Below are 15,861 nucleotides of genomic sequence, written 5' to 3'. Positions count from 1 at the left end.
CAAAAGAACAGAACATTTTTTCTAAATTCATTTAATTAATTCTAAAACACCAGGAGAAAATACTGCCCCAAGAGGAAAGAAATACAGAACAAGACCTCAGCCTCCTAAGGGCTTTCAAGACCCTTCTGCCAGATTTTCTTAGACAAAATTATTAAAATATTTACCTTCAGGAAACTAGAGAATTACTAATGAATTGTCATATCTTGTGAGGAAAATAAACTACAACCTACTTTTATTCTAGTTTTGGTCAGAAAAGACTCCAAACAGATGATTAAAGGACATTAAAGGATTATAAATAGTAACAGATTTTAAGGAGCTTAGAATAGGTAGATAAGAAAAGAATAGACAATTAAGAAGTAGTGGAACATTTTCTCCTCTAGTTCAATAACAGAGAAGCATTGAGCAAAAGTGTGCAAATCTAAAGTGACAAGAAAGATATTTTCTTGCACGGCTGGCATGAGGAATTTACTGTTGTTATGCACAGACTCTGACCTTGAAAATGATTTAAGTGGCTGAACATTCACTTGGATAAAAATATCTAGAGTTATCTTAATAAGTCTATTAAAAATCCACAAGCTAAAAAAGATAAAACTTTATGTTTCATGCCAGAAAACAGTTGCTAACTGGGATTTACCAGTGGCTTTTTCTGGTGACAGGTGATACCTTATACATCTACTCTGGTGTTTCCTGGGATAGTCTTTAACATGGTTAATGTTAGTCAAAGAGAAGCCACATTTCCGTATACTTCAAAACATTGGAAAACCTCAGACAGATAATATAACTTAAAAAAAGACACAGTGAGGCTACTTTTCAAACACATAAAGAGGAAGTATGGAGGAGGTATTCATATACAAACATGAATAGACTGGCTAATTATGTGAATTCAATAGCTGCACCTTTATGCACTGGGAGAGGTAACAGCTCAAAAGTTTTGAAACTTTAATCAATTATTCTTAAAGGAGAGTGCAGTCTGCATTGTCACCTCCTGCTTTGGCTTTAGCCTTACTGCTCTTTTTAAAAAAAATGTTATAAATCCATGTAGCTCTGAATTTAAACTTAGATCTCACATTCTGTGTGAAATGTTAATGTCATAATGTATTACCTTCATAATACTGACAAGTACACTTGCTGCCTATGGATGTTTCTATGACTGTTGATTTACATTTTCTGGCTTAAGCTTCTTCTCATATGAAACTGAAGGAAGACAAATCTGCCACAGAAAATGCTAATTAAAACCCAAAATTGTTAAAAATAGGAATCTTTCTCATTCCTGAGAGCCGTTGTTGAGAATATTTCCTCTGAAAGCTAACCTACCTATTTAAATAGCATGCAGTTAGCAATCACAATTAAAACCTAGCTGTCTTCAAGCAGAAGAACTAAGCTTAGTTTTTATGGATGTGTTTTGTGCTTCTTAATCCTTCCCAGGTTTCTTACATTCCCTCTGTTTTCTAGACTGTAATGGATTTATAAAAATGTGTCTGCTGGCTGATTGCCGGCAAGGACATAATTGGACAAAAGCATGCAGTATTTTTTTCAGCACTGATAATGAACTGATTTGTAACTGCCCTCAGATGTTAGTCTGGAAGTCTTTGATTGCCTCACCAGACTAGAACTTACTATATTTGATATCTATTCTTATGCCTAGTTTGGTTAAGAGGCCAAGGGACCATGATGCAAGCAGTGGGGGAAGGACATGGTGCAATTACATGAGCTTTGTTTCCTTTGAAAACCACACTAAAATGCAATGCCCTACATCAGTCTAGATCAGGCTTCAATAAGCAAAGAAATTTCCTGGTTGCTTATGAAAAATTACTAACCAAAGTTTTGGACTGGAAGAGCTATTTCCACCAGCACATTATCAGATACTGCCAGTTTTCTTAACAGTGTTCACCATTATGTTTCCCAAAATAGACTAAATTCATACTGGTTTGTTCACCTTTAGGCTAAGAGCCAAATATAACTCCCTAGAGTGTGTTTGATACCTCGTGCTCCCTAGAGATAATTCGTTGTGCAAAATGAGCTGTTGGCCTCAGCCCAACAGTTGTTTTTTATGAACACACTATAGACAGAAAACGTGTTCAACCATACAGCTAACTGGTTGTGTTGGGGAAAGATTCAACTGAAAGGCAAGATAAATCTCACAACTTTCAGCTCCCTGCCACTCGGAGCTGAAACCTGTAAGTTGGGTGGATAACCTGCAAAAACCTGTTCTATTGTCAGATAGTTTCATTGACCATCAGATGATCTTAACTGAAAATTAAGAAGTATTCTAAACAAAGAATGGTACCTTTTACATAAAAAGTTTCAACTCATGCCATAAAAGCAAAGAAAAATCCAAACATTGTGAACATTTTTAGGCCAGGATTGCCACCTATTTGTACACAGAATCACATTTCCAGACATTAAAGAAGGTTCTGCTGGTTTTTTGCTCCTGGCTTCTTTTTGCTTCTTTTAGCTGGCCTTCATCACTCCTAGATGTACAGCTCAAAATTATTTACCAGTGGAACATTTTTTCCTATAAGAATGTTCTTATTAAATTATACTTTCACCATAACCTCTTTAGACATAGCTTCAATTCCAAGTCTGGTAGACACTGTCAAAAGGTGAGTAACACACTATTTTTCTGGAGCTAATATCTAACCCACTGTTCATCATTGTTTTTATCCCAAATCCCATGTACAGTTAATCAGATTGACACCAGAAAACAAGAAAAAGATATCACAACACTTACTAAAATTGTTACATACCTTTGCCAGTTTGGGTTTCTGAGCATATTTTGTTAAATTCAATCGAGACAGATTTATGAAAGGGCCATCTGGATTTGTTATCATTGAAGCCTGAGGGGGAAAAAGAAGCTTTTTAAGTGGGAAGATCCCCTACACTTTTCCTGAAGATTTTCAAAATATTATTAGTATACAAAAAACCACCAAAATTCCAAACAAAACATTTGTAGATTCACTGCTCTCCTGTGCAGTACCAACTCTTCCTTTTTATTCTCTGTCTATCCCCACTATTTCCATACACTGCCTAAGCATGTAGCTTGGAAGTTGGGATACATAACCAAAAAAATCTTCAAAAAATACTTAGGAAGATTAGTTCTTACCTGCAGTAGTGAGAGGATGCCACATTTTGCCATTATTGTGATTTTATTATGTATTACATACTCATGCTGGTTGCAGTTTATTAATTATGCCAATAAAATGGAATAAATTAGTATAAACTATTCTCTTTATCTTTTGAAGTGACAGACACTGAATGCTTATCAATTGTTTTGTAGTAGACACTCATGGTGAAATCATGTCACAGTGTTTACAGAGTCTTCCATTAATAAAAACTTGTCTCAAGGAGCCTGTGAATTTGGGATTTGTCAGAACGCCGGAAATTCCTCTGGCTGCCCTGGAGGACTCGAGACCTTGACGGGGGCTCGGAGACCTTGGCACGGAGTCAAAAACACCTGTGCCTTCGATTTTAGTCCAGGGGAAAAAAACCTACCAACTTTGTATGAAGATGTACAAGCCACAAGGGTTTGAAGAGAATGGTAGTGAATTTATCACTGGGTGAAAATGTGGAATTTTGGAGGTTTTAGAATGGGGGTTCAGGAGGCAAGACAGAGCGTGTCCAGTCTTTCTTCTTCTTCTTCTTAGCCCCCATCTTCTGCTGTGATGGTGGCACTTTTTGGATCGGTTTAGAGTAGAGACAAACTGCCTAACATAGGTGATAGGTATCGGAACATTATTGCAAATAAAATAGATGTAGTTTTTAGTATAAAAAAGATAACACCGCCCCAGGGTGATCAGTGGGCCTCAGCCTAACTTGCCAGACAGACCTCAGCGGGTCAGAGAAAGAATGTTATAGATAAGAAAAAATAAACAACCTTGAGAACGAGAGCCAAGGAATTCTGTCTTCTTCTTTGGTCTTGGGGCTGGGAAAAAGAGACTTTCTAACAGCTCAGGGTCATCTCGACACTAGAGACCCCATCAGGAAATTATATGAATCCTTGTGAATTTATGTACATTTTTTTACATAACCAGACTATCAAATGCCCAAGAAGTTATATTTTCAAGCTCTATTTTGAAAAAATTTAAAAAATTAAAAACACTTGCCTCCTTCAAACTTGAGTTTAGAGGCAGCTTTTAAGTAAACTACAGTGTCAGTGTGCCAGATACTGTGACCAAGAAATCTTCACTCTGGGAAGAGAGGTAAGCAACTCACCGTGCCCGGCCTGACATATCCCCCGGAGGCACTGGTGATGGGCCGAGCCGTGAGAGCTGTTCGAGGCGTTCGTATGGCCTGCTCCATGGTACTGGGCCGTCCGCTCTGCGTGCTGGGTCTCACAAACCCTGTGATGGGCCTTCCTGACTGAGTTACAGGCCTGAAGATGTCAAGTACATTATCCTTACGTTAGGTAGTATTTACTGATAGAGAATTTAAACAGCTATACCCAAAGCATTTCATTCTCAGAATGATTTGTTCATTTTGAACTAGTTGTATTTTAAAAAATAAACTATCACATACCTAACAGCTGGGCTGGGGCCTCCACCTTGGCCCGTTCCAGGAAGTTTCAAAGATGTTCCTGGTCCTATAAAATAAGAGCATTTCTCATTTCACTTTGAGATATTACTCCCTTGTCCAGAGGACTTCAAATATGATTGTGTTTTATGATAAATAGTAAGCCAGAAATTTCTTTATTCAAACTGAGGGGACAAAGACAAACCCCAAATATTGCATTCAGTAGAATAATTTGAAAGACTGAGTATTTGAAAGACTCTTACAAGAAACCTGCCAAACAATGAATGTTGTTTGGCAGTTTTTCTTTCTATCACCCTCTCCATTCTCTTCCCCATCCCACCTGGGGGGAGCGAACAAGTGCCTGTGTGGATGCCTACTGGGATTGACCCAAACAATTGTCAAGAACATCTTAGAAACACCACACAGTGCTAAAGGTAAAAGGTTACTGAAACAATGAGACCAGACTAACTTGAAATGGTATATTTTCTATCTGGCACCTTGACTTGAGTAAGTAAATCTAAACCTTCACCTACAGAGCAGATGGAGAATGTTATCTCATGACATTAGACCCTGGTAAGATCCCATCTACAATTTAGAGCACTGTAGAGTGTGAACTCATCCATACCCAAAGGTCATCAATGAAAACACAACCAACTTGAGCCCAGATGAACTTATGAAGGGTTCCCCTTTTCACATATTTCTGTTTTGACAGTGCATAATTAAGAATTATTAGATCCTGCAGGTAGATTTTCATTCACTGGCATTTGATTGGGCAGTTCTTCTAATCTGCTAAGTGAATGCCTATGAGATGGTTTTAAACACTCGGTTAAAAGCAACATGACATCTATACCTTACAGTCTCTTCACTGCTTGTTACTATGTATAGAAAGAAATGAGATTTAAGTTGACAAAGGCAATTACTGACAAATCACTGTTACTCATCTATGCATTTTGTTTACACTTATGAACTGCTTTTATTGTAAATATTTCCAAGAACTGAAGATAAACTGGTAGGTCGACAGTTTCCTTCCTTCTTTTTTCCCCAAAATCGTAAGCAGCCACCTGACTACAGCTGTATTTAAAGTCAAATAATACAAAAGAAGTTATTAACCATGATTTCCTTGGTAAAACCAACTAAATATGCAATTGGTGCTAAAATAAATACAAAACCCTAGGATTCTCTCTCTTTTCACTGGACACCCTCGGGATGTCTATTGCTCACTTGCCTTCTATAGTCCTGTGAATCTTGACATTTTTACCTCATAATGGAAAGTTCATTCAGCAGAGTTTCTAACCTGGTAACTAGGGCACTCTTCAGTGAAATGGGGAAAGTGGCTTTCAACTTTTTAGGCTAGCAGACAAATGTATTACTCTTCCACTTTCTGGACTATTTTTAAAACTATTGCTGTAATATAAAAGAGGCAAGACATTAAAACTCCTTTTTTCAGACATGTTTTTTAATAACTACAATTGTTTTGAGTTTTTGGTGTACTGGGAGAATGCTTACAGTTCCTTTGACCTCACACCAGGCAACTCAGTCCTTACTTGGGGAATTCCCAAGGCAACTAGCTATGAATAGATGTAAAAGGCTACAGCAGTGCAAGCTGCCACTAGAAGTGTCAAAATTTAAGAGTGAAATTTCAGTAGTTAGTGATGACTGCAGATGACTCCTTTAACTCCCCAGTTAATGAAATAGCTGTGATTATCCATAATGCCAATTAGTACAACTTTATGAAAAATATGCTGTCAAGGTAACACTTTTAAACAAGATTAGAATATTACCTGAGAAAATTAATAGTGTTAATAGTCCAAAAGTAACATAATGGATTTTCTGTAAAACAGCGCTCTAGAACATTTTCGTTAATAAACAAGATTGATGGAAAATTACCACAGCAAAATTATAAGAAGAAAGATATCATTACATATGTGTGAAGAAGAATCACAGAAAAGTAGTTTTTTCCCATGGATCCTATACACTTTTGTAATTATTTAATAACTCACAACTGACAGCAAAGTCATTTTTAAGAGTTTAATCTGGAAACTAAGATAAGGGCAGATGTAAAACTGAAATGGATATGTAATTGATGCAGAAGGATTTAAACTGTTTAGTGGGCAAAGTATAGACAATACCAGTTGTAATATGAGAGTGTAATATTCTGAAAGATGTGCCACAGCGAAAGACCCGAGTCAAGACCAACTATGGCTAACACACTTTAACAGCAAAAGGAAAAGCCCATAGTCAGTCATCACCCATTTTTATTAAGTCATGTGTACAAGTGGTGTAATCACAGAAAAAAAGAATGGATGAGGTTTGAAGTGACTGCTGGAGGTCATATGGTCCAATGATGTTTAAGCAGGGACACCTGAAGCCAAGGACCCGGTTGCCCAGGACCCGACACAGATGGTTTCTGGATAGCTCTAAGGAGGTAGACTCCACAGTCTCTGTAGGGAGCCTGTGGCAGTTCTCAGTCACCCTCACAGTTAAAAATAAATGTTTCCTGATGTTCAGAAGAAATCTCCTGAGCTTAAGTTTGTGCCCACTGCCTCTGATCCTGTCACTAAATGCCACTGATTCTGTCATCCTTGCACTCTGTTTAGTGATTTCTATGCTTACCTTTTACACAAATGTGTAATATTAGAACACTTCAGATGTATAAAGAAAGTAAAATCAAGGTGTAGAAGAAAAAAATGTTTTCTGTGTATTAGTGGGTCATTGTCTGGTTTGGTGACTATAAAACACAAGTGGATAACTAGAAAGGTTTAAGAAAATACTTTCAAGACTCAACTCAAAATTAAAAGATATAGCTCAGAATGAGATTGTTTAGCTTACCAAAGACAAACCACTGGATGATTTAATGACAGATTTAACTACTAACTTGGGAAATATACCTTTGAAAATAACTTTATATCAGGCATACTATGTTCAAAAAGATGCAACAGGTGGAGTTACAGTAATAATTCCCACTAAAGATATGGCACACTGATAAAAGCTATTAAATGTAATAATTTACAAAAGACTGCAGGGAGTTCTCTATCTTTGGAAAGTTCTTGTACATTCTGAAAAAATATATACTAGCTCAGGCACACCTAGCAGATTTGAAGCATGAATAGCAAAGGCTTATCTCAATGATATAGAAGTGCAAGCTACACTATTGTAATAATTTTCTTTGGTTTTGAAATCTGTGACACACTATCCAGAAAGTCACTTTTTTTTCAGTTTCAACATAGCATGAATATATTTTTCCAGAATGCCTTATTTCTAAATAGCATCCATCAAATTATTTTTCTTGGAAGATAATCTCTACCACAGGGAGCACAAAATCAAATTAAACTCCAGATTTTATTACTATGGTATTTTCAGACAGATATCCATAATTAGTTGATCACAATGTATAAACACATCTCCAGTACTGCTTGACTGTGACTAAGCATGTAATGAAAATTTTAAAAAGTGTGAGAAGATAGATATGCAATTGCCTACATCTATACAGACAAGAAAAACTTTTAACACTTCAAGTGTCAGTTTGGTCTATGTCCAGTTCTTCCCTTGAATTCCTTGACACAGTACGTGGTTGAGAGCCATGCTTAATAAGTTATATAAAAATTTCCCTGTGAACTGTACTTAAGAAACAGAGAAAAATACAAATAATGCTAAAAAAGTAGTGGAAGACAGCTAATTATTGTCCACTTGAAAGGGAATTGATGAAGCTGAAAAATAATTGCATAGAAGGAACAATGACAGAGCTGAAGACCTGTTCTGTGAAGGAAGAGAAGAATGAAGTAGAGAAAAGCAGAAGAAAGAAAATCAGTTCCGATAATGTTTGCAGGACATGATACCAAAAGGTGGTATCTGAATGTTGTCTACACTACAGGCATATGGATAAAATTCACAGTACACCGAGGGCAGATTTTTTCTCTAGTTTACCACAATGCCTAAAGAAGCCAGAAAGGAGTAACCAGTAAAAAAATACTGATGGAAAAAGCAAGTGACCACTTGAATGCTCACTACATTTCCTCAAATGCAGAGGAAAAGCTGACAAAACACGATTGAGCACAGTCGAAACTCTCGTCTGACAAGCTTAAGAACTACATCAAGAACTCATGGTGAATCTCAACATTGCCATGCAACCACAAAACAATCTAAAATGCTTTTTTTACAAATACCAACTGCTGTATCAGGTCACCTCAGTTTGTACTATTCTAGATGGCATAAGAGATGGTCAAAAGAACTTTTGTTGAGTCAATGTATTTAAGTGAAAGTCAATCTTACGGGCAACTTGAGCAATGGCATTTTCATCCAGGAGGATCTCTGCAATTCCTTCTTGATCCAGATCAATTTCATCCACATACACCATTTCTGTCAAAGCTCGTGTTTTCAGGTTCCAGGCAGCCTGAATAAGGATAAGTAAAAAGTAAAATGTCTTCAAGACATTAAGTAAATAATCTAATCTAATCAGCAATTTTATCATTTCTTTATAATTCACTTCACAGCTTTTTTAGGTTTGAATAAGGAAGGTACTGACTTAAAACAGCTGAGTATATCTATTTGTCTGATGGAAGTATAAAAGGGGACGAAGTCCATTGTTCAAAGCAAAGTAAAGCACTGTATAAATATATACTCCAGGCATTTCAGATTATGAGAGCATTGGAATCCATTTTAGTGACCTGAACTGACAAATTGCTACACTGGATGTCTTGGAGGATAATCTGAGCAGAGTGGAAACACAAGCATAACTCTAGCCTATGTGACAAGCTCTGTGTAGACTGTGAAGACACCTAATCAGTGGGGAGAAAAAAGAAAACAAGAAAAATCAATAGCAGCCATATAGAAATACCAACAAAGTAAGTGCAGGTCCAACCACTTTGATAATTTGATATGCTTGTAATGTACTCATAGAACTGGCATGATACAGGAAGTCACAAGACCAATCCCTGATCTTCCATCAGATATTGAACAAATAATCATAAATTTTCCAGAGTAAAAATCACTGCCAAAATAACTAGATTTGCTTCCTTTCTAACACAGAGTACAGCAATCTGGTGGAAAAGCATATTTAATACTGGCTAAGGAGACCTTTCAAAATAGAAACAGACTATCTTAATAGAAACATGGAAATGTTTCCATGTTTGAAACATTTCCATGTTTCAAACATGGAAATGTTTGTTCCTTAAGGAAGAGGTATGAGAAGATCTGAAACTCAGGCTTATTTAATAATAGAAGTAATCAGTTAATGAGACACTTCTCATTCACCCTGTCTTTTCCTCTAGACTTTCCTTATACTTCTATGCAAATCTGTGCCAATCAAAAAGAAAGTGTATCTCAAGATGCTGAAATATTCAACTATTCTTTTAAAAAGTGCTTTCTTCCAAGCAGGAGACTTCAGCCAAGCTGATTCAACCACAACTAGAAATTTTTGTTCAAGAATGAAGAAAAGGGAATTAAGCAGGATGATCTGAATCTAGGCCAGTCATAATCCATATCTATTTTATTTTCTTTTAGTTTATTCTTATGTAGTAGGATGACAGCCTTTAATTAATTTTGAAATTTCTGTTAGATGTTCAACACCTTTAACAGTTTTTCATTATTCTATGAAGTATTTAGTTTGCTGAAGTTTTAATACCTTGATGCTACTCTGCTCTTTTCAAAGACATGTATATCTGCAGTCAACATGACTATGTCTACACGGGGAATATTCTCCAATTAGAGCTCTTGCATAGCCAAGCACAGGCTAATTTCTTACTAGAAGTAAGAAAATCTGCCCATAGTAATGATCTTTTCATGGAAATTGGAAGTAGTAACTCCTCTACACTAACTGCTAAAACTGAGGTCAGGTCTTTACAAAGACATAAGTGTATTATTGTGATTTTTCCACTAACTAACACGTGAAAATGTGTTTTTAAAATCAACATGTCTCTTTGTCATTACTGGGCAAATATCTGTCATAAAAATAGATTCCTTAGGCATCTCTTCCAGTGTAAAGCTCCTAGTCCTAGGCTTCACAGCCAACAAAAATATTCATATATCACACAGTATTCCTTAATTAAACATCTGTTTGTAGATTACGGATTATCTGCTTTCTCTTTGTGGGACTGATAATTTTGGTTTGTGATAAGCACCATGTCTGGAGCTTATGAAGATAAACTGCATTTTCATGAAACAGCCTTTATATGGTAGGAAAAAGAAAGGGAAGCTCATTTCAGACAACCCACATATTCATAACATAACAAATTCAACTTGCTTAACTCAGAATCAGAACAAAATTTACAATACCTAATAGCAATTAAAGAGGTACAGAAACGTGATGATGCAGTACATAAGTATACAGTATACAGCATAAATCTAAACTCCAGAAAGGGAAGCGACAAAGTGTTTTTCACTCCGCTTATGAGAAATTTGTAACTGAATCAGGTATTTTCTTATTCTTCCTGAAAATTCCAAAAACCAAATTAAAAATATAAACTTTATTTTCTCTGAACATGGTAACATACTTTTCCAAGAGCTTGTATTCTCCAATAAACCTTTCTAGTATAAATTTTATTCCAGACACAATGAAAACCCCAGAACACAACTACATTGTGAAGGGTAATAATTACACTCAAGAAGATATCCAGCAGTGTTTCAGTGAAACCATTCTTTATGTAAACAACTTGCATGAATTCATGGAGTGTAATTAAGGACCTGTAAAATGTTATGGAGTGTATTTAAAGCTACCATTTCACATTGCATTTAATCTCTTCTGACTGTAGGCTGGAGCCAAAAGATGCCATCACCTGCCCAATACTATTCTTGCCATTGCAACAATTGAGAGCTAATGTGGGCAGAGGGAAAATTAATTAATTACTTTCAGTGCTCCATCACTTATGCAAATCATCATCATGCACCTACAAGGCTACTAGACTCTGCACAAGGTAGGCAGTGAGCCTAAGCTGCAAGAGGAGGAGGAGCATGGGTAAGAGCCCACCATTACATGCATTAAATAAAACATGAAAGTGAGCCCTAAGAGCACAAACATTGTTCTGTCTGTGAAAACATGTTGTTTTCTTCCTAATCTCATCTGCAGATAAAGGTCATTCAGTTCAAGGTAGATTCAATTTAGCTTCTAGAAAGCACAGAACTGCTGAAAAAAGATGTAGGGAAAATATAAGAGAAATAAAATTCTATCAAATAAAAAAGCTGCCTGTTCAAAATATCAAAAATCTTCCCCTTATCAAAAGTAATGCCTTACCAATAGCAACAACAACAAAAAAGCTATTGAGGACTTAACTACAAAAGAAGTATTATTCAGTGTATCAGAAATTCTTCCCAATGATTGCATCTAATGATTGTATTTATGGAAAGAACTTTACCTGAAACACAGTGTATTCAGAATCAAGCTCCTGAAAAGAGAGAAAATAGAAAGTAAGGAATGGAAATGCCAAACAATAAAAACAACAATACAAGCGTGTTTATACTCTGTGATGACCTCATTTTGCACAAACATTTTCTCCTGACACATATATCCAAATTTTCATTTTATTACATTATCTCAACTTACACACATTATGAAGCTAATCAATGTTTTGCACAATGAAAGTAAATTTGCAGTAAGTGTATCTTTCTGATACCTTTGCTTTCTTGCTTCTGCTGAATCTAACCAAATCTTAGATTACCATGCAATCATTATGAAGCTGAAAAATTATAGATTAAAACAAAATAAACTTGGAAAATGCATGTACATCTCCTAAAAATTAACCAGATTATCACACCATGGTCTTTAGCATGCCTACTTAATAAAATCCATTTTTGCACACTTTTTTTAGCTGCTGCTGGTGATAACAATGATTCCACTCAAGAAGACAAAATAAAATTTTGTGGCTTTTTCATGGTACTTTTATGATGAAAATGGTGAATTTGTTGCACTTGTACAGTAATATTCCAAGTGTAATAAATGTCAAACTAACAGTCTATTTCACTACCCAAAAAAACCCAAAAGAAAAACTACCAGATGGAGTTTACTGTAAGTGAAAAAGCTGGAATTTGCATCTACTTAAAAACTTCTGCTAAAAATTGAGTAAATACTGACAGGAAAAAAAGTAGGTTTATCACAAATTAATGTGTAATTTTCATGTTTACATAATATCTAAACTACCCTTCACTTCCAGGGACTGGGTATGAGTTTTTCCAAATGTATTACTTTAGCTTTGGACTAGGAAGGTGGGAGATAAATGTTACTTTCTCTAGATCACTATGAGTCTTTTGTAGTGTCAGATCCTTTCTGCTTCTAGAGGTAGTGAAAAATTTCTTGCATATCTGACATTGTGTAAATCTATCACAGTTAAACCAACTGCATCAGCCTGAATACACAACCTTCAAGTAATTTAGATTATAAAGGGACTTCTGAAGGTCTCTAATCCAAAGCCCTCAAAGCAAGGTCAGTTATGAGGTCAGCTGAGGCTGCTCAAAGTCTTGTCCAATTGGACTCCTTTACTTCCCTGCACCATTGCAAGTTGTCCCTGGCTCCATTTTCTTGATAACCTCTTTGAATGTATCAGAGGCTGCTATTAGATCACACCAATGTCTTCTCCCACCTCAAGCACTGTCATGCTGCTGGCTTGCTTTGCAGTCAAGATGCAAAGCTGGCTTCTGTTCCACCAGGAGAATGGCAATGTCAAGATCACCCCTCTGTAGTATGAAGCATGGTCTACTTTCAATTTGAACCTTTTTACTCAGTAAATTCTATGATAGCAGGGACCTGGAATTCAGGTGAAGGACATCTTCCTTCTGTAGTGTACTGGAATTTGTGGCCTTTAAAGGATTGTATTTGGAGCAAAAAAAGTTGTTCACTGGTGTTAGAATGAATAACACATCTTACACATTTAGTATTCTATGGAACAAAACATTAATTCAGGGATTAATCTCAGTTTCCTGTGATGTACCAGGGGCCTGACTAAGGCACTGAAACTGGCTTTACATTTCAGTTGAATGATTCAATTAACTACTTAAATTCTTTTATGTATAGCAGTTGTATCTAAATAAAATTAACTATTCAGCTTTCTAAGTAATAAAGGACATTGAGATATTTTAGCTTACATTTTGTTCACCCCATTGTGTCTTAGTATTACAGCACATATGAAGATGGTTTTAAGAACAGTAGGCGGTCTTCCATACCATATGTGCTACAGTAACTAATGAGGACAAGTTCAGAATATTGTATCAACACCAATACAAAAACACCTTGATGTTACAGATGTGTATCTTACTTTAGGCACTCTTCATTACTCTAAAAAAATATTTAAAAAATCAAACAAATTTGCTTATGTAGGAGCACTTATATTACTATAAAATACAGAAATTACATCCCTCGTCATTTTGGCAAAAAAGTAGAGTTGATCAATACTACTAAAACCACTGCACTCTCATAATTGTAGAGTATGCATTGTTCATACATACTAACATTGTTTCAGTTTTTGACAAGAAATAACTTTAGATTTTAAATAACTCTCAAGCAGGTAACAGGATCTTCAGATTAAACAAAAGTATGGAATAACAAAAATTACATTAGAATATAGCATACTTTGACATGGGTGGATCCAGCAGTTGCTACACATGCAAGTAATCCACAGGAACTAGATTTCAAATAAAGAGTTATTTGAGAGGATTAATAAACAGCATTGTCCTGTAAGCTTGTCTCTCAAAACAAAATCTCAAATTTATTATTCATTTACACATATAAAGCTCTCTTGAAAGTCAAAAGATTGTAAAACCAATGAAGGAACTATTTAATCCAGATCCCTAAATCCACTGAGGGCACTTTAATATTAAAATGCAAAGTCAGTTTATTTGAATACCAATACTTAGAATAATTAAATTTTTTGATGCTTATAGCCTGGAAGAGGGAAATTATTACATACTTTATATTATAATAAGTCTTCAGTCTACAATTAGTTTCAGGTGAGTATAATTTAATACATGCAAAATATTAAAATTATTATATTCGGAAAATGCTCTTCAAATGATTAAGAGCAGAAACACAGAAAAAAATCCCTAGACCTTTACCCAGGAACAATGACTTCATTACAGTCTCTTGCACCAGTAAGTGATTTCAGTTGAAGATGCTTTTCCAAATCAAGTTCAATGCCCATAAACATAACTGTGATAACTTTATTATGACCTTACAAAAACAAGTATGCAAATTATAGCAGCTAAAAGTTCAATATGGGAGATGAAAGGATGAATGAACAAAAGCAAATCCGCATAGCAGACCATCAATCAGTTAAAGGAAGGACATCCACTATATGTCTATAAATTATATTGGACAATTTATTTTCTATTGTTAAACTAGAGCAGGCCTCATACATGGGTTCTGTTTATTGCCTTGAATCCTACATATGGAACACAAAGAGTAATCAGATTAGGTGACTAATCAGGATGATCAACAGAGACAGTCCTGGACTGTATTTCCTCTAGGTCATGCTATTACTATAAACACAGAAGACAAGGCCTGTTTGCTTACAATAGGGAATAATTAAACTGAACAATAGTATTTTACGTGTTTCTATGACCAAATTCCAGTCACACAAAATACAGTTTTTATTTATCCTGAGAGAACATAGATGTGAATTCCACCAATACCATTTATATTTCTAATTCTTAAATGAAGAAATGCACAGGATATTTTACAGAAAAAAAATTTAATCTTCCATAAGATGTAACCCAGTAGCAGCTAATTATTCTTCTACCACAATGTTATTTTTTAAGAACTCTTCAGGAAAACTTCATTGATTTTAAAACATTTTAATTTTGTTTTTGTGCCCTTTAAGAATTCAAGACTTATAATGGCACAGTATTTGATACTGCTATGTAAGAAAATTTCTGATTCATGCCTAGTTAGCTGAAAGGTCAACAAAGTACTTAAAAAACCTCCTAGGGCTTGCTGCATCTGGTGACAGGGTTCAAAGAGAGTTCTGCACCAATTAAGATAGCCTACAAATGTATGCATATGTGACTATTGACTGGATCATCAGTAGACTTATTTTTAAGATCTTTATATCTTCATTTGCCATGTTCTTAAAGGAGAACTTCTTGTCATTATACTTGTGATACAAACATATCCCAAACACTAAGCTGTATGTACAGGGAGTGGTACATCAAGGCATAGGTCAAGATATACTGGTCAAGAAAATTCCTTACTACGTTTTTAAGTGTGGTGGCAAAAATGCACCTACTTCTAAGGCTATTGTAAAAAGCTGGTTTCAGCAGCCCATAGCTCTAGGACACTGCTGCAGATGCAATGGAGCAGGAATGGCGCTATCACTTAGCAGACAAGATGGGAAAAAAGTGCAGGCTTTCACAGGAAAGACCATCCGTTTCAGG

The 15,861-nt window shown here is 35.6% G+C and overlaps 1 protein-coding gene across 1 annotated transcript in view; it reads right to left on the bottom strand.

The window, feature by feature from the left end:
* Window positions 1-15,861, bottom strand: part of TTC8 (tetratricopeptide repeat domain 8) — a 37,802-nt gene that overhangs the window by 19,997 nt on the left and 1,944 nt on the right. Inside the window, exons 2-6 of the mRNA XM_030240511.2 lie at window positions 11,856-11,885; window positions 8,779-8,899; window positions 4,516-4,579; window positions 4,213-4,372; window positions 2,748-2,837 (exon numbers count right to left, since the gene is read on the bottom strand). Of these exons, the coding sequence (XP_030096371.1) occupies window positions 2,748-2,837; window positions 4,213-4,372; window positions 4,516-4,579; window positions 8,779-8,899; window positions 11,856-11,885 (465 nt within the window). The remainder of the gene's footprint in view (window positions 1-2,747; window positions 2,838-4,212; window positions 4,373-4,515; window positions 4,580-8,778; window positions 8,900-11,855; window positions 11,886-15,861) is intronic.

The sequence above is a fragment of the Serinus canaria genome, chromosome 5, assembly GCF_022539315.1.
Source record: "Serinus canaria isolate serCan28SL12 chromosome 5, serCan2020, whole genome shotgun sequence".
NCBI classification, from domain to species: Eukaryota; Metazoa; Chordata; class Aves; order Passeriformes; family Fringillidae; genus Serinus; species Serinus canaria.
This window is presented reverse-complemented; position numbering and strand designations above follow the sequence as displayed.